Below are 27,267 nucleotides of genomic sequence, written 5' to 3'. Positions count from 1 at the left end.
CTTCCCTGACGCCACAGCTTCAACAGTGACCTTGCTCGTTGGTAATATCAGTTTCAAATGCAAATGCCAGCCTGTGCGTCTACTCTTTAATGATGCGGAGACAGAGGCAGAGAGAGACGAGAGTATCAGAGCCCAGGAAGTGCCGTGTAGCTAAGAAGCACATCTGAGATTTGAACTCCAGCTCCTCACTGCTGCTGACAGTGGAGGTTTTAACGCAGTTGGGCAATGTGTTGCACTTGGCTTTTTATCCGGCTTGAATCTGAGAATATAGGCGAATAAATTCATGCTATCTTATCTTCTTCTCCATTTAAAAACGCTGCTGTGTTCATTAGGGCAGTCGTTACAGGCTCAGCAAATGCACCTCCATATTCTCTATCTCATATGGCATCACCGTCGGTCTCTTTTGTTTAGCACCACACCAAACAGCCCCTCACATTGTTGCTGATGGTGATGCTTTAAAGGCGTACAGAGATTGCCACCACACAGTGTTTTGTTGCTCTCAGTTTGTTGTTTATGATTGTATCGCCTCCATTACTGTACTTGCCGCTTTTCAACTCCAGGTCACTGTCTTGTTCAAGGTAGCATCCACTTTTACTGTATCTCATTCCCAGCAGCAGGGGAGACGCACTGTCATTTAAAACATGAGCACCTGAAGCAGACTAAGGGGGATCAAAGGTGACTCCTGCAGTATAAGAAGACTTGTTATATAATGGATGAGATGGGGAGGCTCGGCTGTGATTAAATTCAGTTTGAACGGTTTTGTGATTGTTATGCTTCTGCACTGGCAACAGCCGTGACTGGAGCCATTATGTTTTCAGCGGGCCCGTCAGTCCCATTACTGTGAATGTGATATCTGAGGAAAGCCTGAAGGGAATTTATTCAAATTTGGCACAAACGTCTACTTGGACTCAAGGATGAAGTGGTTAGATTATGGTGGTCAAAGTTCAAGGTCACATCCATACCATTCTCATGAGTGTGATGTCAGTGCCTGGGGGGAATTTCATTCTGTCTGGCACAAACGTCCACTTGGGCTGCGGTCAGATAGTCGAAAAGTTACGTCTGATGTCTTTTCCTAAAGACTTATTTTTTTTGCCTTGATTGAAAGCATGATGCGATCAAGGACAGATGTTAAGGAGAATGAATAAGAACCAGGCATGTCACAATCCCAGAAGTTTAGTAGTCGATACCAGTACCAGTGAAATTCTACGATTCTTCAATACCCAATTTGTTACCATGGTAAAAAACAACAACTATGAATCCCATGTACTTAAACATAAACTAAACTAAGCTTTTATTTTCTATGAGTCGAGGTGGAGCTGTCTGAATGGCTGCACTCATTGTCATCTTCCACGTGTTGTTGCTCTTCCGCGCTGGTGGGCATTCCTCGCTGTTAAGCTGTTTATAAGTTAATTTTATGCTAATATAGTCTTGTGTCACTTAATTTGTGTGTTAGCAAGCAGGCCTGTAACTATGATATCTTTAGAAAACTGAACAAGGTTTAAGTGGCGATCACCTGAGGGCACACCGACATGGCACTCTAGTGCTAGCTGGCTAACTGAATCTTAGCTCTGTGTGGCTAAGGGTTGCAGATGGACGAGTGGACACCATGATATCACTGGTTGAACTTGTTCAGTACGAGCTTACATGAGCTAGGGCTGCCCCCGACTAAGAATTTTCCTAGTCGACCAACAGTCGTCATTTAGGGCCACTAGTCGACGAGTCGCCCGCATGTTTACGATATTTATTTGATTATTAAATGAAATATTTTGGGCGGGGCAACACAATGGTTTGAGTTCAAGTAACATTGTTAACACTGTGCTACATTACAGAGAAATACAAAACCGTACTAATGAACCTTCATTAATATAGGCCTATATTTTATCTACAAGTGCACGTCACACACTGAGCGAGCCGCCTGTTAATGACGCTGTGGGCTAATGGGCATGTAGCTACTTCCATGTTTCAGATGATACGTCATGTTTGTAGTCGACCAATGAAGATGAGTTTACATATCACCTTGGGTTCGTCCTTCACCTTCTCAAAATGATCCCACACTTTGGATTTCCTGCCCGACATGTTGTTAACTAGCCTGTGGAATAACCGCAGGTACCAGCCCTGGAAATTAACCTGACTCCTGTCTGACTGCTGAGCGTGGCCACTTCCTGTGTCTGTCCTTTCAAATTAAATTCCCACATGGTCCAGTCACATAGGATTGGATTTATTTTGAGAAGGTGCAGCTCCTAATAGAGCTTAACGTTTGTTTGTTGTTTTTGTGACTAAGTGACCAATGAAATTTTGCCGACTTTCTGGTCGATGATCGTTTGGTTGACTCTTAGGGGGCAGCCCTAACTGCAGTGTTCCAAAAATCATATCTTAGATACTTTTTAAATAACTTCATTACCAACGTTGGAATGAAAATAAAAAGAGGAATATAAGCTACCAGTCACAAAAGTGAAATGAAATGGTTGTCACATTGAGAGTACTTCCTCGCGCTCACCTTCCTGTCCACTCATATTTATCCACATGAATCCTAATTAGAGTGATAACATAAAAATAATTGTGTCACTTATGCAAGATAGGCATGGCCTTTGTTTTAATGAATGGCTGAATAGTGTGTCACTTTCAATGTTGCTGCTGCAAGGAATTGTGGGACGGCATTATCTCCTGTCCTTTCATAAAGGATGGTCCCGTGTACCCAATGCTAAAGGAGATAAGAAAGGAAGCACTGAAGCATCTTCCCGTAGAATTTATAGAATCTGACCGGCTCTTATCTCGGCTGCCACTTAAATACTTCTCGGTTATTTCACCCAGTTAGGAACCTTCCTGAGCAAACAACACTGGACTCAAGGATGAGCTGATTAGAATTTGGTGGTCAAAGGTCACTGTGACCTCACGAAACACGTTTTTGGCCATAACTCAGGAACAGAGCTGGAGACATTTGGTTGGATATCCTCCTGAGACCTGAACTTTGGTTTGGTATGCATTTTCAACATCTCCTAGCTATTTGGGATCATTAGGACCTGATAAGTATAAAAAACTAAACATTGTCAACAATAATGTAGCGAAAAATTCCCAATATCTGCAAACTGGTACTGGTACTTGGCACGGTGGTGTGGTGGTTAGCACTGTCACCTCACAGCAAGAGGGTTCCTGGTTCGATCTCAGGAGGGAGCCCTTCTGTGTGGAGTTTGCATGTTCTCCCTGTGTCAGCGTGGGTTTCCTCGAGGTGCTCCAGCTTCCTCCCACAGTCCAAAGACATGCAGGTTAATTAGTGACTCTAAATTTTCCATAGGTGTGAATGTGAGTGTGAATGGTTGTCTGTCTCTATGTGTCAGCCCTGTGATAGTCTGGTGACCTGTCCAGGGTGAACCCTGTCTCTCACCCAATGTCAGCTGGGATAGGCTCCGCCTCCCCGCGACCCTCAAGAGGATAAGCGTTATGAAAATGGATGGATGGGTACTTTCTAATAAACAGCGTCTTAGGTTGTTACTGTTCTTGTACAGTCAGGTTTTTGTACCTTGCCCACTTTTGTTTCGCAGTCGGCTGCAGACTGACTTGGCAGAGATGGCTGCCATTTTGTTTTCACATGGATTAGTGTTTTGTGCTTTTACTACCACTACACGGCACAAAAAAGTGTCCACAAATGAGGACAACATGCCTAAGTGAAGTAGAATGAAGTATAAGGACCAGTAAACCCAAAATGTGATATTCTCATATGAGGATGCAGGGTCTCAGATCTTGTAAAGATCTTCTGTACTGCTGCGGGAAGATCTGTGTGAAGCATTTTTTTGTAGCTTCTTTACAGCAACATCTATATGTGAAGCATTTTCTACTGTCAAGGTTACAACTTTGTTTTCAGTCCCGTTTCTCTGGCAGTCAACCTCAAGCTCATTCATGTTGCTGACACTGAGCATCGGGTAATTGTTGTGACGTCACGTCACGTGACAAAGCTTCCCATCAGTCCTCTTTACCGTTCTGTAAAAAGTCTCTCAGTGAAGATAGCGTGTTTCTCACTTTAATTACTCACGTGTTAATATAGCGGTAACTTCCATTTCACCAATTTTCAGTTAATACCTTTTATTAAATCCCCCCAAAGTCTCCATTACATGTATTATATGAATGTGGACAGACATGGATGTTAAATGCGACTTCACTGGATTGTGTTGGAATACTACAGTGAGGCAGTAATTCTGGTTTCCCCGGAAACTTTAATCATTCTCGATGCATTTGGTCTGCACATAATTATTCTGAAAGGATAATAGGTCTCTTATCTCTCCTTTAACTCGAAATGGATTTAATTTTCAGGGACATTTTGAGAGAAATGTTCAATTTATTTAAAGAAAAAAAGGAAGGAGAAAACAGTGGCGAGGGTTATTTCCAACTGATCCATTCTTGAGTGATTCAACTTCTGTCACGTTGTTGTGCGCTACAGTTCCTCTGATGATTAAAAGATACTGTGCCAGTTTTGTCCAGAGGCAGGCGGTAATTCATATCCTCCTGAGAAAACACTTCTTTTCCTCAGCCTTGTCTTTTTCCTGTCGATAACACAGCCTCATTTTTACTTTTCTCATCTTCTTCCCAGTTTCACACACTCAGTACGACATGTTATTAATTCATACAAAGACCAATGAAAAGCTACACAAAGCCTAGGAAACATCTTCTGATAACTTCATCTTTTGTATTTATTTATTTTTTTGGTCACAATGACACACTTCCCAGTTTTATGGATCTCCTCCCGCAGATTCTCACTTCTAATCTCTCGTTTATTTATTCACAGATTGCAATGGATTGTCTCCCCATCTGTTTTGTGGATTCTTTTAAACCATTAACTTCAGGAAGGGTCGCCCAGGAAGTCAACATGCTTTCAATTATGGCAACACACTAAGCCTCTCCATAGTTACTCTGTTGCAAAAGCACTAAGCCACTTTGCTATGGTTTCCTTTGTTTTGATAACATTACAGATGAATATTTTCCAAATCACAGGCTCATGAATGTGTGTGTGTGTGTGTGTGTGTGTGTGTGTGTGTGTGTCTGTGTGTCTGTGTCATCGCTCAGTCTGCAAATATTAAACAAAGGCAATATTCAAGAAAACAGCTACTTTGGAGTTTATTAGTGACTCAGTGATCGCTTCACTAAACAGTGACATTTCAAACTTCTCAAACTTGCTTCTGTTTTGAAAGACTCTTGGAAGAGAAACTCCTCATCCGTCACCCCCACCTGCTGCTGAATGTTGGAGGACAGAGCTGTTACACAAATGAGCAACAGGATTTGGAAAACATTTTGTTCTAGTGCTGCAGAGGAAAATGACAGCGCAGTGTTATCTTGTATTATTTTGCTTTGCAATCATGTAACTAATTGTTTTTGTTGGCTCTCTGCTCTAATGGCAGAATTAGGCCCTTCTATTGTGAGACAGTGAGTATTTTAAATGTCAAGCAGACGATCTATTAAGCAGCCTTTTAGCTTTGATCCTGCTGTATTTGCATATTTATTTCAGGTTCTTGCAGATACAGAATGTGTGTGTGTGTCTTGTGATGGTTTTAGCCACAAGGTTGACATTTGTGGTTTTGCGGTGAAACGTCTCGACAACTATCAGATGGATTGTCATGAAATTTGGTTGAGACATTTCTGTCCCCCGCAGGATGAATTATAATCACTTTGGTGATCCCCTGACTTTTCATCCACCCCCATTATCAGGTCAAAATTTTAATTTGTCTTTCATGACCTTTCATTAATAACCAAATGCCTCCAAGACCATCTCATTAGCCTCAATTATATTTTGTGTTTGGTGCTTATTAGCAAATATTAACATGCCAACACAAACAACTAAGATGTTAGCATTGTCATTGTGCGCATCTTAAAATGCTGATTGTAACATTTACCACAAAGCCCTGCACGTACAGCCAAATTCTGGGTTTATAATGGACACGAAAGCACCATGAATTGTGCTGGTTTCTATGGAGTGCTGCCCGCTTCTTTTCACGCTGATGTGCTGCGGCCCTGAGCTATGCTACCAGCTTGCGATCTGCAGCGATACTTTAGCTGTCTGCACTATTCTCTCTGCGAGCCGTGAGCCAATCTGGCAACAAAACACACTGATAATCTCTGAAGAATGATATAAAGGACATATTGCAATACTGCAATATTCTGTGCAATTATTTTAACGTCTTGAATGTATATATATTAACTCAACATACAATGCACATAACTTACTCTAATTCTATTGTTGTTTATTCTACTGATGTATATTGTAGTTAAATTTTCACACTCACAGCCTCAGCACAGTGACAATATATGTTTTATTTTATCATCTTAATCTTTATATCTTAGTATCCTAGTGTTAAACATAGTAGCATAATGCACATTTTATTTTTATTTTAATGCACAGTTCATTTCTACTTTATTTATTGTTCTTTTATTTCATACTCTTATTCTTACTTCTTATAATTCTCTGTTCTTTGCATCGGCGCAACTGTAACAAATCTTAATTTCCCCTCGGGGATCAATAAAGTCTGCCTCTGATTATATAGTGATATAAATGATCAGATTTTTTTAAGTGATAAAATATGCATCCCGTGCTTACTTATGATACATATTTGTCAGTTGTGTCTAAACAGAGAGTGAGAGAAACAATCAGTCAGAGACAGAGCTGTATGTGTTATTAGAAAAAGGCGGAGCTGCAGTGTTGCTTGCTGACCGGCACGGGGAAATATACTTCTGGTGTGAACACTCAGGTGACAGGTATGTTGTACTGCATCTTGTGTGTGTTTTTGTATATATTTTGTCAGTTTGTACATCTAAATGTGTCCACATGTTGACTTTAACGCCCTTGTTTTAAGACGTACTAAAAGACATCAGTGTACATGTTAGAGATTACCACTTGTCTCAAAGCCAAATGTAGATGAGTACACACATACAGACAAATACACACACACACACAAACACTCACAGAAGATATAGAATAGATCCCCTGGAGCGCCTCCCTCTCCAGTCTGGTAATGTATCTGTTCTGACAATAAGACAAATGCGACGCTTATTGTATTTTTAAACGAAACACGCTGACTGGATGTAATTTAATTTAACATTATCAACATACAGAACTCCATAGCTGACTGGAAGAATTTAACTGTGTGAGCCATGGAGGAGAAAAAGCATCTTATCACATATTGAATAATTTATTTCTAGGTGAAAACAGATAATGGCATAAAAGGCAGCGGTCTAAATCATTTAATATTATTTTGACTTGTGTTGAAAAAAACAACATAATGCACTTCCTCTTACTTAGTTCAACTTTATATCGGTGGTGCAGCTGGTAACACTGCTGCAACCAACACCACCACCGTTACTACTATTTCTCATTCAAAAAAGTTCATATACTTTAAAGAAGTACGTGTTTAAATTTTCGCTAATCACTATATTAAAGGGGCTGTATGCGATATTTAAAGCATATGATTCATAGTCTTAGCTGAGACTGTCTGCACACAACCCTACACATGGAGGTGGCTGAGCTGGTGGCTAGCAGCTAACAGTGCTAAATCAATAAACAGTGCTAACAATGGCAACAGTGCTGACAGAGCTGATGGTGTTAACCTAGGGAAAATGGGAGAATTTACGCCATGCCTCTGCAACAACACTGTGCCGGTATCAGTGGTGACCACCATATGAGCAGTTATGTCACCAGAGGAAAATGTTGTAAATTTCTGCAAACCTGTTACACATACACATTTCATAGTTATCATATCTGAGGTGATGTAGTATATGAGCTGACTTTGTCATATGAAGGTGGAGGGGATGGTGTCACCAGGCTAGACAAGCTGTAGACCACTGTTCAAGACCAACACAGAACAAAACCGGTTGTTTTTAGTGAGTCATTGCTTTGTTTCCAGTGGCTCCAAACGTGGGTGTCCTGTAGCAACACGTTGCTGTTTTTCCAACAGGGATAGTGTCACAAAAACCTGGTATCATTTTCCTAAACATAACTATCTGTTTTTGTGCATAAACCTAACCACAGATCTACCAATGCTTTTTTTAAAACTTAAACTTTCAACATATGCACTACATGATAATGTGCAAATGTAATGTGTCCATGTACAATTAGGGATGGGTACCTTTCACATTTGAACCGATACGGTACTGATACCCGGTACCTGGGAATCGGTACCGGTACGCGACGGTACCTGTTTTCGGTACGTTTTTTTTGCATGTTTTTATTTCTCAATATCAAACAGGATAAAACAACATGTGACACTGTTTGTAACATAATATCAAAAGGTAGCCTATATAATTGACTATGCAGCAGTTCTTTTTATTGCACAAAATGAACCCGCTCCTACTACCTCCTATTCCTCCTCTTTCCCCTCTGGGAAAAATGTGTGTGGGGGAGTGTAACGTTAAAGTTAGAGAATACGACAAACCGAGCTGATAATGATAACTAAGGCAAGTTAAAATGCGAAGCTAACATTAGAATGAGCAGAACAAAGTTCAATCATCTTAATCACTAAGCTTATTAATTACCTGGAACCGATGTAGCTGATGCCCCGCTTAATCACTGTCGTCATCATCGAACGTTAATCCCACTTCTTCTGCCCCGATGCTGGCTGCAGATGAAGACGAGCCGCTAGCTGCAGGTGTGCTAACGCCGGGAGAAGTAGCCTTAACTTTCAGGCTATCAAATACTGTGCAGTCGTCAGCCTTTAAAAACACCTTGTGCTTGACCAGGCGCTTCCTCAGGTTTGAGGTATTTCTGTAGCTGGCCTTGCATTTTGCGTCGCAAATATTGCAGCGAGTGTAGTCTGCATCAAACTTTGAGATATGGAGCCACACCTTCGACCTCTTTCTCTCAGTCATGCTGCTTTGTTGATAGCTGCCACTGATGTGATCACGCTCTCGTGCGTACAATGCTGCGTTCACGATAGGCAGCGAAAACGTCACTCCTCCATTCCCGAAGTCCCGAGGATGCATTCAGGTACCGGAATGTGGTGCCGTTTGATTTTACGTGAATCAATTCACGTAATTCGGTTGGTACCAATAAAAGTACCGAACTCGGTACCCATCCCTATGTACAATGCCTTTTTTTTTTGTGATTGGGTCGGTGTGAGCAATGCAATCTCACTCCAAAGTCATCGAAATCCTGTGCTTGGGCAGTGACTTGCAGCATCCGACACTTAGGAAAAAAGCCATCCTTTAACGACGGCATGATACACAGCCGGTCGCCGTTATAGTTTAAGAGCACTTGGTGGCATCAGTGGGAAATGCGGTGGGACAAGAACAAAAGTTAAAGCAGCTAAAGTCTGCACGGTGGGTGGGAGGGGTGGTTGATGGTCCAACAAACACTGACGTTCACCCAGGAGAGCGATGTTAGCGTTCTGTAAGATTATAAAGCCAAACCCCAATATTATTCCCGAAACCCAACCGTGTGGTAGTTGTTGAAGGGAAAAAAGATGTCAATTTGTTGTACCAAAGTAATGCGTTTATTTTGAAAAAATCTGCATGTAAACGGTAAATTTCCTGAGAAAACGGAAGTGTATTTTGAAAGAATATGTGAGGTCAGAGTGAGAATGTGTTGGTGTGAGCACTTTGCAAAGTGGTGGTGATTAGCTAATCAATGGCATACACACACAGGGAGTCACATGCACTAACATGCTCCACGGACTGTCCACCACAACAGAGAACAGAGAAGCTCATATTAACATTACATCACACTGAGGGAGCATGACTTCATTCTGTTCTCAGGACACCATTACTGCACAGTATCTTTAAATAGTAATTAGTTGTTTGCTGCTATAATAATGCTCTGAATGTTGTTTACAGCTCCTTAAACAATGAGTCAAAACAATATGTGTGATGTGATAGGAGTTGCTCGTAGTAAGAAACCCACAGAGAAGTGTTATCTGACTCTCCAGATCCCCTCAGCTCTGTGGAGAGTTGTACTGTAGTGTCTTTCAGCTCATTGTTTTGGTTATACATCCAGTGACTTCACTGTTTCATTTACATTTTTCCAACAGCAGCTGCTGCTTTTTCAGTGAAAAATAGCCTGATAGATAAATCCACTGTAGCTGCTCAGCACCACAAAGTAAGCAACTTGCTGGGAAACACAGCGGTGCATTTAGCAGTTTAAGAGCCAGATATTGTCCTCAGGAGTTTGTGGAGACCGAAACAAATCCAGAGGGAAAGTTAGTGTTTGACTTTAATTAACAAACATAACTTCAAATGAATGCCAATGTCGCTTTGTGTCTCCTGGATGTTTAAATAAGCAACTGTTTGCGACCATGTTCATCATATTAACTCACAGTATGTCAGAGTTGTGTTTTCAGCTTGTGCTGTGGCCAAAGAAGCAATAATGACTCATCCATGAAACTTTTACATCCCCTACAATTAATTATAATGTGGCTAGAGCTGGACTCTCTCTGAATTGCAGAGTTGCTCAACTTGCTCGCGACCAGATGGAGCTTTGCAGAAGCTTTAGCTTTTAGAAGAATTTTATAAGTGCTTCACTACTTGTGAGTTGGGGATGGTGTTGTACTGTAACAGCAAACTTTACTTGAAGGTGATGATAATGTTTCTGAGCCTCTTCATCCCTCTTCTGTTAGACAAGTGTTCAGAACCAGTAGAGTCAAAGAGTCAACTTACACATTACGTGAGCAACAGAAACTAAACTCTGTCTTCTCTCTGCTTCCATGCCTCTTCCTACACTTCTGCAAATTACTTTTACAAAGAATATATACCAGAATACATTTATTATCTTCCAGTACATTTCCTCAGTGTGCTGTGCTGAATAGTTTGAAGCTGAGTTTATACATTTATTTTTTATTTTATTTATTCATTTATCTATTTTGCATGTCCATTCATTCTGTTTAAAGCTGGTATTTCTACACAGTTTCAGATGAAGACTTATATTATTAGCATTATTTGTAGAGTTAGTTGTGGCTGCATAGGATTGTCCAGAGCACTGTAAAGTCCAAAGAGATGTAAAGGTATATCCATTTCTAAAATTCACAACATGTTTTTATCTAACCACATAAAAACAAAATTTTCACTGCTCTCTTGCTTGCCGTGCACAAAGGGAGGAACATGCCTGTATTAAAGCTGTTATTGCAACACATTCTCACTCCGACCTTGTCACATATTGACACTTGGTCATGGACTTTCCACGTCCAGGTACGATGTGAAAGGTTCCCTGGGTGCATTGGTTCTTGACATTCTGGGACGCTGTGTCAAGTTCTGCTTGTTACATGCATTGTCTTCTTTCGAAATACACTTACGTTTTCACAGTAAATTTAAAACATGGTTGGGTATACGAAAAAAGAACAGGGTTTGAATTTAGAATCTCACGGGACACAAACACCACTCTCCCGGGTGAAAGTCAGTGTTTGTTGGACCCATCCACCACCCTTCCTGCCCACCCCAGCCAGACTTACGCTGCCTTAAGTTTCGTTCTTGTCCCACCATGTTTTCCTGTGACGCCACCAAGCACCGTTAAACTACAACGGCGACTGGCCATGTATCATACAGAAGTTAGAGGACGGCTTTTTTTGTCAGTGTCTGAAGCGCCGGATTTCGACGACTTCAGAGTAAGACCGGGATAACCCGCGTGAACAAATACAACCAATCAGAGCTGAGGAGTCTCTAACGCAGCTGTCAGTCATGTTAATCATTGCTTGTGACCTGCAGTCAATTTGTCAGACTAGGCAGCGCTGATTGAATATGAATTGATTCTGTTACTGCATCACCTCAAATGTTTCCAGAAACGTATTTAAGTGTACTGTTTAGCTGTAAAATGAGAAAGCTTGCGACCTGGCCACCATGTTGAAAACAGATGAACCAAAACCAGGCACCACCCACTGGCTGGATCAAGCTTCTCATTTTACAGCTAAACAGTACACTAAAATATGTTTGTGAAAACATTTGAGGTGAGAAAGAGGCAATGCAGCAACAGAATACAGATTCATATTTGATCACCGTTGCAGAGTCTGACAGTTTGACCGCAGTCCTCAAGCAGTGATTGATTTGATTGACAGCTGCGTTAGAGACCAATTAGAGACTCCTCGGGTTTGATTAGTTGTTCTTGTTCACATGGTGTAATGCCGTTAGGAGTGCTACAAGGCAAAGAGTAGGCAGAGACAGATTTTTTGTCTGATTTAGTACTGTGTACATATGACGGTTTCAACAAATATGACAGTTGTTATTTATTTTGTTTGTTTTTTTTGATTACCAACTACAGTTTTGAAAAGAAGTTGATTTATTTAAAAATAAAAAGATGAACTCATTTAATCGAATACTCAAATTGAGGATTTTTAATAATATTTATTTTTGGGTGATTACAAAACAAGGCTGTGCCACTGGTGTGGTAGTACATGTCAGTATGTAACTGATGAGCATGCTGCACCTTGTCTGGTAGCCTTGGCCACCATTATATGACTTCATATGTGAATGAGTGAATGTTACATGTAGTGTGGAAAGATGAGAAATGCACTATACAAATGCCAGTCCAGTTACCATTTACCATGACGACAGACATTCAAAACTTTTTCCAAAGCCTCAATAGAAGCTTTGAATGTAAAAAATGTACGCTCAGTACAGCCATTGTGTTTTCAGTCAGGGGTGTCGATGTATGTGATTTGGTTTACAGTACACTTCAGTCTGTAGAGGAGGCTTGTTTTATGATTCATCCACAATTTTGTGCGTTCCTCTGCTTGTCAGATGTGATCTCTCATCAGCAAGTACATCCACAGGTTACAGCATTTCATCTGACAACATTTTGTTTTCTTTGCCTCGCCTCAGTTGAGTGTAAACCTCGTGCTCCACATTTTCCAAAGTGGACAAAGACAGGCTGGATAGACAGAGACAAGCTGATGCCCTACTATCCATGAACCAAAAGCCAGCTGGCATGAATTCTTAATCTCACTCATGAATGCCCATGATTTATTGATGCGGTTCCACAGGAAAAGTTTACCCCCATGTCCAAAGGCTACTGCTTCACTCTCGCGTTTGACTCGTACTCAGACAGCGACTGCATTACAGTGGAGTGATATATCGTGTGTCAAGTGTCCGATGTCTCTAGACCGCTGAAGTTTGCTTTTGTTTCAAATGTCTATATGTTCCCTCCTGTCGTATCTGAGTGTCTTGTTTTCAGAGTTAATTTCGAATGAGCCCCCGGTCACATTTCCCACATGATGCTCAGTGGTAATATTAGTCCCCACTGTACTGCACAGCAGCCAGCACCATCTTCACTGCAAATCTGACTCAAATGACTCTCTTGGTTCCCTTGGAAACCAGGTGCTCAGAGATCAGGAAAGATCCATTTCACACTTCAGCAGTGAGCAGAGAGACAAAGAGATGGTTAGACAAAGAGAAAGTGGGAGGGAGAGAGGATTAGAGAGAGAGAGTGGGGTGGGATAGAGGAAGCTTCACCTTAAAAGATGCTTTATTCTTATAGCCCCTTTGTCTGGAAATAGAATGAAAATAGTAACAAATGGATTGAAAAAAATATGTTGCTTCCACTCGTGGGATTTTCTACCCTTTAGAGTCATCAGTGCTGAGATGCACAGGGCTTGTTTAGATGCGGCGTCTGTGGAGAAGAGGGTGAAAATGGCTCCAGTTCTCATTTATTGATGCAGCTTTTATTGTTATCAGCTGTACGGCATGCATGCCTGCTCTTCACACAGACTAACAGAAGGAGATGGCTTAACGCAGACAGCCAGTAATATCTCACCGTGTCTGAAAACGCTGCCAAAGGTCAAGATTTCCTTTCCGCACACAGACGCGCTTTTGCCTCATTAAGAGCTCTTCATAAAAAGGTCAGCATTCAGGGAATACAAAAGTTTACAGCTGCTCACTTTGTGATACACTTTAACAGGCTGAGCATCAGGGAAATCTGAAGTTGGATTCTGAGTGTCTCTTTAAGGTTCAGATTAGCTGGAAATAACGGAGGTGTTGATGATTTTTCATACATTTTATGTGAGTGGATTCAGCCTGAGTTTGGAGCTCTCTGTTCATTTGTGGTTGAGTAGGTGGGTGAAATGTTCCACATTGCACAAAGGGATAAAGCAGTCTGCAGGGATAAAGCAATCAGAGCTAAGACACTTTAATAACAGTGGATTGAATGAGAGAACAGAGTGATTTTCAAATGTACGCTGCTCCTTTTGAGTCTACATTTTGAATACATGGATTCAGTCTGGGAGTGGGTCGTTGGGTTTTTGGAGAGACAGACATTAACTAAAGTAATTAATAAAAAAGAAATAAGCCTCCACCTAAATCTGTGTACTTGGCAGATGATGGTTGTATAAGGAGGTTTAAAGCAGCGGAGCTTCCTAAAGATTGTACTGAAATTGATGGGGTGTTTCATCATAAAAATCTTCCACAGTGTTGACACACCAGATTCATTTTCAAACTCAATACTTAATGCTTCAACAGAGAATATAGTGTGATAGTTGCTCCAAATGGCATCACTATTAGAAAATCAGATCTTCACTACTTCTACTCCACCAACCCAGTCTGTGATTATTATTATTTTTTAATTAGTAATGTCGAAGCCTGTGGGCTATGTGGAAATGATCAAAACCAGGCTGAAATTGGTGTTAAGTTCTGGTCTTGTAGGATTCAGCTCCTTGTTAAAGACAATAAAATACATGCAGACACAGCAGTGGAACGTAACTAAGTACATTTACTGAAGTACTGTCAGTGCAGTAAGTACAGTTGTGAGGTTACTTTCATTTTTGTGCTACTTTACACTTCTACTCCACTAAATTTCAGAGGAAAATTTACTTCACTACACTGGGGTGGCAGTTTGCATGTTCTCCCCATGTCGGCGTGGGTTTTCTCCGGGGTCTCCAGTTTCCTTCCACAGTCCAAAAAGGTTAGGTTAACTGGTGACTGGTGGTGAATGTGAGTGTGAGTGGTTGTCTGTCTCTATGTGTTAGCCCTGCGATAGTCTGGCAACCTGTCCAGGATGTACCCCATCTATCGCCCCAGCCCCTCCGCAACATCAGCAGGATAAGCGGCTACGGAGAATGAATGAATATGAATGATCTGTAGCGAATGGTGTAAAGTGCATGGCGCAAGTGCAATGTCGAACTCTACTTTCGTTAGTTAAATGGCATTTAGTCTGGATGCAAAGTAAGGCGTAAGAGGCAAAGGGTCTGGAGCAACCTTGAGCTCACCTGGTAGGCTCAGTCCTTTGCATTGGGCTGGGTTCAAATCCAACCTGCGGCCCTTTGCTGCATGTCATCCCCTCTCTCTCTCATCTCTCCTGTCATTCGACATCTGTCCTGTCAATAAAGGCAATAAACATTTTTTTTTAAAAGAGGCAAAGGGATTGTATTTTTTTCCATTAATCGTAGGTGTGTTTTGGGCATAACAGTGTAACCAATCAGAATGCCATCTCCCATTCCCTTCAACAGCCAGATGAGCCTGCACCTGACGCACTGCTATATACATGGTGGATCCGGCAAATTGGAGGAGTGAGCGTTTTTCTCCTGAGAGCAATGCAGTGAGAGCAGTAATGTCACTGCAGAAAATATCAAGGGACATTTAAGCAGCAAAACTAAAAACTCTAGTTATAAACTTGACTGAACTTTTAGCTTCTGAAATAACCAGTGACGCAGCTCATCAGCACGTCCCTTTGTGTGTAACAAGCAAATGTATGCAATGTATGTGAACCTTCCTATGTAGCCTCATCTTACTATCTGAATCATGTGCCTTTTTAATACCAAGAAAAAACTGAGCTACTGATTTTACAACAACAATGCACCTGACCACAAATCATTGTACGACCTACACGGACATGGGCGCACAGATGGACATTTTTTGGACATACAGTACATTTGCTGCTTACACAGTGTGGGCGCTGGCTGTGTAAATGACAACTGCAGCAGTCGGTAACTAGACATGTCAGCTGTGCCGTGTGTATAAAATAGGGCCCTTAGTTAGCTTTGCAGATTGACATTAATAATACAAAATAATCAATAATTAAATGTTGTATTATTATAGATGAAGCTGCCCATCAGTATTTCAAGTAGTGTAATTATCCATTAGACATTACAGAGATGCTCACACTTAAATCCATCAGAACTTATAATATCTGTAATTATGTAATGCAATTATACAATATATATATTATTCTGAAATGGGCCATTCTGCATAATGTGTATTTTTACTTTCATTACCTGTAACTGCTAATACTTTTGTACTTCTGCTGAAGTTTTGAGAAACATTACTTTTATTATTATTACAGAGTATTTCTGTACTGTTGTAATGGTACTTTTACTTCAGCAAAAGGTCTGAGTACGTCTTTCACCTCTGCATGTACAAACACACAATTTTTTTGTTGGTTTTCTTTGTTTTTTTGTTTTTGCTCAGTTTGCATTTGGTGTTTTTAGCAATCAGCGGGTCTTCTTACTGAATTTCTTGTGTTTTATAGTAAAGCAAATTACTCACACTGTTAGTTGACACAAACATTGACAGTAGATTTAGTGTACAATCACGTCTGGGAGCTCAAAGTAAACACAGCAGCTCGAGCTGGGATGATTCCAGTTTCCAGTGACAAATACCCTCATGTACTGTGTGTACCCCGGTGAAATTACAGGAAGGTATGAAGGTGTGAAAAGTAGATACCACCCAAGGTAATAGTACACAGTGCACATTGTGCTTGTTTGCTAAAAAGTTAATGTGTTTTTGCACGTGACGAGACTCAATGCTGAGTTGGTCTCAAAGAAAACTAAAACTGTGCCAGTGTGGCGACATTTTGGATTTGAAGCCGGCGAAAGAGGTGAACCAAGGATCAGAAAACCAGAGCAGCGTTGCCAGGTGGGAAATGTAGGATTATCGTACCAGAGACTCAAAATTATCGTATTGTGAGGGAAATTATCGTTCATCCATCATAACCAAAAAAAACAATCCTACTGATGCGCTATAGGCAAATATAGTCACTCTAGTGTTTACTTTTTTGGTTTGCTTTTTTCCCCATTTTCCTCGCTTCTGTTTTTCCTCTTCTTCTTATTCTGTTTTGAATCTCATTCTCGCTCGACTTCCTGACGGGTCCTTGCGCCTCGTGGGGCGGGTACAGCTGACCATTCAGCCAATCGTGCTCATTGTTCAGAGACAAATGTCACCCGTATCTCAGGCTAAGCAAAGTGCGATTGGCTGGAAACATGTCACATGGGAACAGATGCCCTCAGGGCCCACAAAAAAACTCTGGCATACTGATTACAACCACACATTAATGGAATGGTCAAATTATCGTACATTTGGCCTTTTTTGGGATTATTAATCGTACATCGTACAGAGAGCCAAATTATGATACAAATATGATAATTATCGTACACCTGGCAACGATGATCCAGACTGTTGTACTGCTTCACTCTGCTTCCTCTTGGCGGTTGGCAAATCAGCTTAGAGGTGGATTATTGCCACCAAGTGGACTGGAGTCGTCATATTCATTCACTGGAAGTGGCCACCAAGTGGACTGGAGTCGTCATATTCTCATTCACCTTCTTATTATGTGCCACTTCCAGTGGCTACTCAATGAAGTGTGACACCTAGTGGTAAAATTTGGTACACTGGTCTGGTTTTGGCTAAATATCAAACCGGTTAAAAAATTTTCACAGGCCCAACCCTAATGGGAGCAGATGTAACTGTGCTGTCAGAAAGGGAGTATCAAGTCAGAGCCGTCAAAGATTACACTGTATGGTTTTGGCATGGCCCCGTGAAGTCAGAGGAATATCCCAGCCACACTGAGTATGTATGTATGTATGTATGTATGTATGTATGTTGTGACTGGCAAAAGCACTACGCAGCCACGAGATGAGTGTCTCTCTTGGATAAGTAGCGATTGTGGAGACAGTGTTCTTGAGCTCCGAAGTGATACAGCAGTTTCTAAAACCAGTCAGTGGCGTAGGTTGAGCTAAAACCATGCCAAGCTATTTGCCCTGTCAACGCCTAGACATGTCCCATTACCTCTTCTACCAAAAGTCAAAAGAGAATGAGCCCACATGGAAGAGCCTGGAGTGATTTCCACAGTGGAGCCGCCTACAGACTGGTGTAAAGGAATGGTTCCAGTGCCAAAACCTCATGACACTGAGGTTTGTATATGTAGTACTGATATAGTCAAAAGAGAGAGACACGTGCTTCCATCAATGGAGCACATGCTTGGACAGCTGGAATGCGCCAAAATATTCTCAAAACTGGAATTAAATTTGGCAATTTGGCAAATACCCTTTGCAAATGAGTCTGCTCTGCACACCAGATTTATAACTCCATTTGGGAGATATTGCTTTAACAGACTCTGCCTTGGCATCCCCGTCTGCACCAGAACATTTCCAAACAAGAATGTCTCAGCTGCAGGAAAGCCTAGACGGAGTAGTTTGCCAGATGGATGACGTTCTGGTCCATGCAGAGACTCAAAGTGAATGTGTGAATTGTCTAAAACCTCTGTCAAGTCCCTGGTATAGTTCATCGACAAGGTGAGAACTGTCACCAACATGGAGGAGCCCACTGATGTGAGTGTGGCTTCTGGGGATGGTTAATCATTCAGAGGAGAAGACACCGCTGCTGAGGAGAGCTGCCAAGAGCAAAGAAAGTGTGGACCCTGGGAAATTCGAAACAGAGCGCTTCTGACAGCATCAAATGAGAAGTGCGCTAACCACCAGGTTTGGCACTTTACAGTCCCAGGGCAGAGACGATAGTCTCAGCTGATGCATCGTCATACGGACTGAGAACTGTGTTGTTCCAGAGACAAGAGGATACTTTAAAACCAAATGCCCGTTCTTCACAAACACTGAACAAAGATGTACAAATGAAGCTGTGAGTAATTCTCAGACTTTCTGATTGGCATCTTGTTTTACATAAAAATCAGTCATTAAGCTCTGGTATCTCTCTGGGATCTGAGACACAGAACAAGACTGAAAACAAGACTGGTGAGATACTCATACTCTGTTTCACATGTTCCAGGCACATAGCCACAAACGTGCTGTCTGGTACACCTAGAGAGTGCTACAGGTGACCAAAAAGAGACATAAATTAATCTTTATACACAGTGTGGTGTCATGTCTTTCAGTCGCAGAGCAAAAACTGCAACAAATTTAAGGAGCACCTAATCTTTGAACCCATCAGCTATCAGTCTGATGATGATAAGCCTCTGGGAAGCAACGGCCAATATTTTTTGGGGGGGGGGTCCAGTGTAACAAGCAGATGTTTTGGCTAATCTCTATGAACAGATATCTGCATATAAATGCAGATTAATGAAAAAAGCTAATAAGGAGCTAAATTGTTGTCAGATGATAGCTGATGGGTTTCAAGATTGCATTTCGGCCTAACTGTGACCATTTCATAACATTACCTATGTGTTTCAATGTGCTTCAGCTGTGCTGTGTTTCCACCAAACACTTTCAGTATGATACCTTTGGAACCAAAAGTAATGGTTCAGACATGGTACCTAGACCCTAGTGTTTCCATCGCAAACAGTCCTCTTAAATGTGGGCCGGGTTGTTGTCACTCACTGCTCCATCCAGCACTCACTGTATTTCCTCACCATCGGTTACACAGATGGAAGTCTGCACCTTGTTTATCGTCCACAGAACGAGGCTGCACGCCGACATCTTCAGAACAAAATAGAAAAATAGAACAGGCTGCAGTGAGAGTCTGTCTGCATGGGATATTTAAAAACAGCAGGTTTGTGCATTTAGTCCTTCTCAGGCAAGCTTGGGGGTTTAGTGTTGCCATAGCCCACACGAACGATGTACTACAATGTTTTGGTTTTTTTTTCTCCGAGTGAGGATTAGAATATATGCCCTTCACATAATCCGGACGAAATTAATACATTTGAAGATCCACTCATTACTTAAAGTGTATGTCATAAAAACTAAAGTAATGGTCAAAGTCGTTAAAGTGAATTTTTCTCTCTGACTCCAGCTGCTGTGAGAGGCAGCAAAACATCCTTTCATTTTATAGTTACAGTTTACTAATAAACCTCTCCACGGTATGAACAGTGGTTAAATGAGCCTCAACACCAGCCACAACTCAGCCCTGAGCAGAGTGACCGTCCTCTACTGACCAATCAGACTGCAGTGTTCACAGCTCCACCTTTTAGTACCAGATCTGTGTGCTAGGTACCCCAACAGAGGGGGGACCAGAAATGAGGACGGTACGGAACGCTTCCATTGGTACCATCCACAACTTTTCACAGTGGAAATGGAAAAAAAATCATACCGAACTGAACTGTACCGTACTGCTAAGAAAGCATCTGTATTAGATGGAATGAGAACGAGTTGATTCTACTTGCAGGTATCTGTTTATAAAGATTAAGGAGCACCAAGACAAAGGTGCTGAAACAGATGAAGCAGTCCTGTATTACAGGAGGATGAAGCAGGATTGTGTTCTCACCTTCAGTATGCCGGGGATCTCACAGGTGAAAATGGCACACGACTAATGATCCTTAAGTCACTACAAAAGGAGCCTGTGGGAAAGCTGCACACTGGTCACCAAAGCACAGCAAAGTATAGAGAGCGAGAAACAGTTTGGCGGCCTGGACTGAACACACAAGACGGAAAGAATGACAGACCCGCAGAGAAACACGATTGCCAAGGGAATTTGTTTGACTGGAACAACAGCCAGTATTTAGTGGTAATCCTTAACCATAGTGTAACAGTTTAATCTTCTCTCTGCAGCTCACTTCTTACATTCTTGACACAACCATTTCTGTCACTTTTAATGTGAACACTAAGAAAGACTTTAAGAGCACCATTAAACTGTATCACATCTCCACCTTTTCCATGATGGCCTCCTTCCAGTGAGGCTGTTCAAAACCACTTTTGGTGTCCTACACGGTCAGACTACCTGTTCCATTAGACCCCTCGACAATTCAACCATCTCTATCTGCCACTCATGGCGTTTCAAACCGTGCTGATTCAGCAGTGAAAGGGTCGATGAAAAACATTATTTGCAGCCGTTTTGCTTGTAGAACATGGAAACTATGCTCCACACTCTCTTGGAGATTAAGCTGTGTTGCCTACAGGACAGATTTTTCCTACGTTTTGAACTGTGACTTCTTTTAGGTGGAAACGTCTCAACATGACACAGGAAATGAATTAGGGCAAATAAGGGTCATTAACATATCTGAGTTCTGGTGAATCTTCGCTTTAAGGCCCGACACTCAGTAAACAAACTCCTGATGCTTAAATGTTGTACTCTGCAATCGTTTTCGTTAATTGAGTGGGTGGTTTAAATAGCAGTGACAGCTGTCCTGACGGCTCTGTCGACCATCACGCAGCTTGTCACAGGAAGTGCGATAAACATCGATCACATCTTTCTCAAGTCGGTGTTATGTATCCGGGGGTATTGACAGTGAAGGTTAATGGCCGTATCCATTTCAACCAAATGCTGTTTTGTTGAGGAGTTTACAGTGAAAAAGGCAAGCGTCCAGCAGTATTTGATTGTCTATCGATTTGAATTGTGGAAAAGCTCCCTGACCTCTGACTGAATAATTGGGTGTCTGTTTACAGAAATGCCAAGCACTGGAGGGAAACTGCTCCTGCTCGTCAAGTCATCTGCATCCTACATTTCCACAGCCTGAATTAGCCCACAGGGCCTGCGGGAGATGTATTTAAGATTCAAAAAAGTAGGCTGTCTGAAATCATTTTACCATGTGCCTCTTGTGCTCCAGTACAATGAGCATGCTGGATTTGTTGTGGGTGGGAAAAAATGACTGGAACTAAATATTTACTCACATGCCTCCGAGGCTGGCATCAAAGTGTCTGAAAATATTCTGCTGAGAGACACTTTTTCCTCTGTGAGGTGATGTAGATCCAGCTGCCACATTTATAGATCTCTCTGTCAGGTAAGGGCTGCACTGGACTGGGCTGCATTCAAATCACCTGCCTGCACTAAATGGTTTTCCATTTTCAGTGCAGATATGCGGAAAAAACAAGCAGGCAGATGCAGAAACAAGGCTGTTATCTGCATTACTGTCAAAGCATCTTATGGTTTTATTTCTGGCTCGGTCAGAGGTCTGAAGTGATTGTTGATATCAAAGGCAACTTCAACAGCATATCTTTCAGGGACATTAATATCTTATGATTCCAGTATACACCTTATCGCGAAAATCCTTACCTCTGCAGCAATACATCAGCTTATTGGCGTGCCTGCTGTTTTTCTATGTGTACTCACTGCCTTCAGTATTGATTTGCTTCGCTGGGAGACAAACTGTGTGGAGACAGTAGGAGCACTGGCAGTGTAAATGCACACACACACACACGCAGGTACACTTTAAACATTTAAAGGAGCTGTCAGCGATTCTTATCCAATACACTTTTTTATCAAATTCAGCAATTATCTCCTCATGGTCTGCTGGCTGTCTGTTCTGGGGTTCCAGACATTTTGCACTGGACATTTTTGCAAAAGTACACTTTCATGTCAGCGCAGGAACTTGTGTCCTATATGTACGGCAAAGGCAAAGACTGCCCCCACAGTTGCTTTGCTTTTTTATCCATTAGATGACAGACGCTACAATTATGAATTGTAAGTGTTTGCTACATTACGCAGTAGCAGCGGCCGAGTCGCAGCACACAGATGCAGAAGTCAGATTTCACTTATTAGCCAACATGATCAAAGTTATTAGACACCAAGAAAGAAACCACCAAGACGGTGGTGAGGATTTGGTGTCAAAGCGGAAAGCAAAAGCCCCAGTTTGGTAATAAAAGCTTGCTTTATAGACACATTTCTGATGAACAATAGCAGTAGTGCACATTTCACTGACAGACGCATTCCTGTGAAGGTTAGTTCATGTTGTTTCTCCAGTTAAATGATTTTAATGTGAAGCTGCAACAGGAGGAAATGTTTGGTTTGCATTAGCACTAACTACATACAGAGCTCTAAAGATATGGAAGGTCAGCGACAAATATCTCTTCATGGGCTGTCCTGAATACCTCGAATCTTTGATCGTTGTCATGGTAATAGACATCCATATCAGTATTGGGATGCTCCTTTTTTTTTTACACACACATAAGTTCTAAGTTCTTTATTTATACAGCCCTTTACAACAACCCTTTCGGTGAACCAAAGTGCTTTACAAAAGGTGCAAAAAACAATTAAAAATAAATAGAGGCAATAACAACAATAAAAACAATAAAAGCAATGAAAATAATAAAAGCAATAGGAGCAATAAAATACACATATATATATATATATATAGATATATATATATCTATATATATATACATATTTATGCAATAACTCAAAAAAAGAAAAATCCCAAATAGCCCATAAACAAAGAAATCGGTATCAAACATATTTATAATGCACCAATATTAATTATTATTATTAGTTTTTTTAGATATTTTTTGGGGCATTTTTGCCTTTATAGATAGGACAGGTAAGTGTGAAAGGGGGAGAGAGAGAGTGGGGGAATGACATGCAGCAAAGGGTCACAGGCTGGAATCGAGCCCGGGCCGCTGCGGCGACAGCCTTGTACATGGGGCGCCTGCTCTACCACTAAGCCACCAATGCTTAGTAAGTTTAAATAATTATTATTTAAACTTAGTGATAGCATCTAATTTCAGTCACTAGCAGCCCAGCACTGCTGAAACTGTGACAGGTTGATCACACGTGACAGTTTTACAGATACACTGCCAAGATGTCTAAGGACGGAATAGTTTCATAATTTGCAAAGATGACCCCCAAAAAGTCAAGTGCCAGATATGCCAGAGAAACTGGCACAGATCTACAACAAACAGCTTAGCTGTCTTGCAAAATATGACCACATGTATGATGCTTTATAAGGCCATTCATTGTAAAGTATAATGCTCTATGACTGCACTCATAAACACACATAATGCTAACTGATGCACTGTATCAGCAGCCATTAAACACTATAGATGCGACTTGGTCGTAGAGCATTGTAAATGCATTATAATTTACTATAAATGCCCTCATAACGCATTATAGATGTGGTCTTCATAGAAAGTGTTAGCCTGGGGTGACGGTGGATTAGTGGTTAGAGCAGGTGCCCCGTGTACAGATGCTCCGTACTTGCTGCAATGGCACAGGTTTCGATTCTGGCGGGGCCCTCTGCTGCGTATCACTCCTTCTCTTACTCACTTAGCTGTCCTATCCATTAAAGGCAAAAAAACAATCCAGAAAGTGTTACCAGAAGATTATTTTTTGTAACTATTATGGCTAATGTGCAACTAACAAAGTGGCTAATTATCACATTATTATGGCTGCATCAGCTGAAAACTAATGATTCAAAGAAGTCCGACTTTTGCTTCCTTCTCCAGCCCTGACAAAGCTCTGATTTTTGCAGATATTTTTCACCGAAGCTTTCCAAAAGCTGCTTTTCTTGACAGCCCAAGTCTGTTCTTGTAAAATGTCTGACATTATCCGTAACACAGTTGTTGTCACAAGTTTATTAACCAGTGGAAAAACTTCCTCACCATGGCATCACTAGTTCAAATATCAACACTTTCTCCAGAATCGCTGACTCCATTTTAAAATGGAAAGTAACTTGCAATGTAGCAATTTAAAGTCTTGAAAGATATAAAAAGCATAATCTCTGCCCGAGAGTCAAGCTGTCTGTTTCACTCTCACGTGTACGCACACCCCTCATTAACTCGCGGATGGTTCACTGAGCTGCTGCATACTGTATAACCACTCACTGCAGGCAGACAGAGACCGGGTCTAATTGGTAACAAGGATATCAACAGCTGGACGGATATGGGTGGCTGGAGCTGCTCGCTCTCCTCACCGAATGTGACCAGAGATATTAATGTGCGTGTGTGTGTGTGTGTGGGTGTGTGTGTGTGTGTGTGTCTGTGTGTGCACATAGTGGGAGATCATCAGCCACCAACCCTGATTGCTGACCTTAAACCGTTAACCTTTGGATGGAGATTTCATTCAGTCATAAAAACCTATCCTTTAACATATTCAGGGCTACTCACATGCCAAATAATGGCATTTCAGAGTAGCCTAACCTGTCCTGAAAATAACAATATATGACACACGTGGCTGAGAGCTAACGTGACAGTGCCACAAGCCTAGCAACAAAAGAGTGAGAGACAGCCGGTGGTTCATGAGGTTAATTTACCTCTACAGTTATTCCAGTTAACTGCCTGTTCCTGTTGCTTTGTAATGGACACAGTATGTCAAGGAGTGGATGATAGTTTGTGTTTGTGCAAAGACCATCTGTTAAATCACACAGCAAAACTCCCCAAAATGGGCTCCTAGATCAAAATACTGTAAAATCTGTGTGGCAAAGTATCGGGCAGTCTTCAGAGGCCACCTGATTGCCGCCTCCCGCTCTTAAAATGTTTTGTATGTCCTGTGGATTTTTGCAGTATATGTGTTTCAAACAGCGCTGATTAGCCATCTACCATCTGCTGGGCTGCGTGAGGAGAGCAGCTCATTATTTTGCCTGTTGTGTCTGCGGTGAAGTTGTAGCTCCTCTACAGCTATCAGGCAGAGCTGCAGGGACTCGTCGTGTGCGAGCAGTGGGGAGCAGCTGGTGGATGCAGTGTTACCGCACACAAGTGCCTAAGTTGTCGGCATCTGTCTGGGCGAGAATAAGCTGTCCTCTGGCCAAACTCTGGCTCTGACTGTGATAGTACAAAATACATCTGCTTTACATACAATATCTGTACAATGCTGTGTGTCCACTGTGTGAAATAAAACTCATCACCTGAAGGTCCACGCTCAGCTTCTTTTTATAATACAGTGAAACAGATCCAGCCTGTGGCGACAAATCATTTTATCCATTACATAAAAGGCCTAATAGTTGGTATATTTTGCCTCTTTGTGTGTGTGTGCATGAATGTAATGTAATCTGTAATCATCATATTTTTCAGGACCTGGTGGGCAGCGCTCCGCCACAGAGGAACTGGAAAGGAATAGCCATCGCCCTGCTGGTCATCCTCATCATCTGTTCGCTGATTGTCACCTCTGTTATCCTGCTGACCCCTCGTATGTACAACACACACACACACACACACACACACACATATGCTACCATTTAGTTTAGTTTAGTTTAGTTTATTTCAGTCATATATATACTTCAAAGCAGCAAAAGAAAAGAACAATACAAAATCGACTGAAAAAGGCTCAGGCAGAAGCGAAGCTTATTAATGCCCGCCTGCTATGCATCTTGAGCTACACAATTCTTGATGTCAAGTGGGAAAAGGAAAAAAAAAAAAAAAAAATACATACATATATACACACATACATACGTACTCATGCACATACATGACTTTTCCCTTTTTTGTTTTTCAATTACAGCCATAACTCCTAAATATAAATGCACATAATGATTTCTTGAACATAACAAAGGAAGTACATTGCTTTAGTTTGAGATCAGCACTGTTCCACAGCTGAACCCCCTTAAAAGAAATGCATCTTCCTTTAACTTCTTTTTTAGCTTTTGGTAACATAAATTTGCTTCCATCTCTCAACTCATATTTACTCTGAGACACTATGAAGAACTTATGCACGCTGTCTGGTAGTGTTTTATTATTTACTTTAAACATGATTTGCATTGTTCTATAATAAACCAAGTCTCTAAACTTCAAAACATGGGAATTTAAAAATAATGGATTAGTATGATCATAGTAACCGGCTTTGTTTATGATGCGTATGGCTCGTTTTTGTTGTAATACAATTTTATCAGTTGTGGTTTTAAACGTAGATCCCCATATTTCCACACAGTAAGTCAAATAAGGAAGTATCAATGAACAGTAAATTAAATATAAACTGTTGTGATTTAGCATGTCTTTGGTTTTGTACATGATTGCAATTGATTTTGAGATTTTCCCTTTTACATACTCAACGTGTTTCTTCCAATTTAATTTGTGATCAATCACAACCCCGAGGAATTTGGTCTCCCAAACCCTTCCTATTTCAATGTTAGAGATTTTTAATTTACTATCACTTCCAGATTGGCTTCCAAATATCATAAATTTAGTTTTCTTTATATTAAGAGATAATTTATTGACATCAAACCAGGTTTTAAGCACTCCAAGCTCTTGTTCAACAGTGTGCAAAAGTTCTTCTAAGTTTCCCCCAGAGGAGTACAAATTTGAAAGTGCATCTCTCCACAGACGCGCAATCCTCTTACCTGACTGTCTTATTAGTCAAAATTCAGAGAAACTTGTAATCTGCATTTGGATCTTTGGATAAAAATAACAGCCTGGGATTCCAGATGTTCTGCACTGGATGCTTTTGCACCCTATTAATTACATCAAAAGTACACGTTCATGTCAGTGCAGGAAGTTGTGTCCTGTATGTATGGCAAAG

The 27,267-nt window shown here is 41.2% G+C and overlaps 1 protein-coding gene across 4 annotated transcripts in view; it reads left to right on the top strand.

Moving 5' to 3' along the window:
* LOC117263885 (A-type potassium channel modulatory protein DPP6-like) overlaps positions 1 to 27,267 on the top strand; it is a 155,045-nt gene that overhangs the window by 67,875 nt on the left and 59,903 nt on the right. For all 4 annotated transcript variants that reach the window (XM_033637595.2, XM_033637596.2, XM_033637593.2 and 1 more), the window contains exon 2: positions 25,827 to 25,941. In XM_033637595.2, the coding sequence (XP_033493486.1) occupies positions 25,827 to 25,941 (115 nt within the window). The remainder of the gene's footprint in view (positions 1 to 25,826; positions 25,942 to 27,267) is intronic.

Source organism: Epinephelus lanceolatus, chromosome 12 (assembly GCF_041903045.1).
Source record: "Epinephelus lanceolatus isolate andai-2023 chromosome 12, ASM4190304v1, whole genome shotgun sequence".
Taxonomy (NCBI): Eukaryota; Metazoa; Chordata; class Actinopteri; order Perciformes; family Serranidae; genus Epinephelus; species Epinephelus lanceolatus.
Note: the sequence above shows the minus strand (reverse complement) of the source record. Positions and strands in the feature narration are given on the sequence as shown.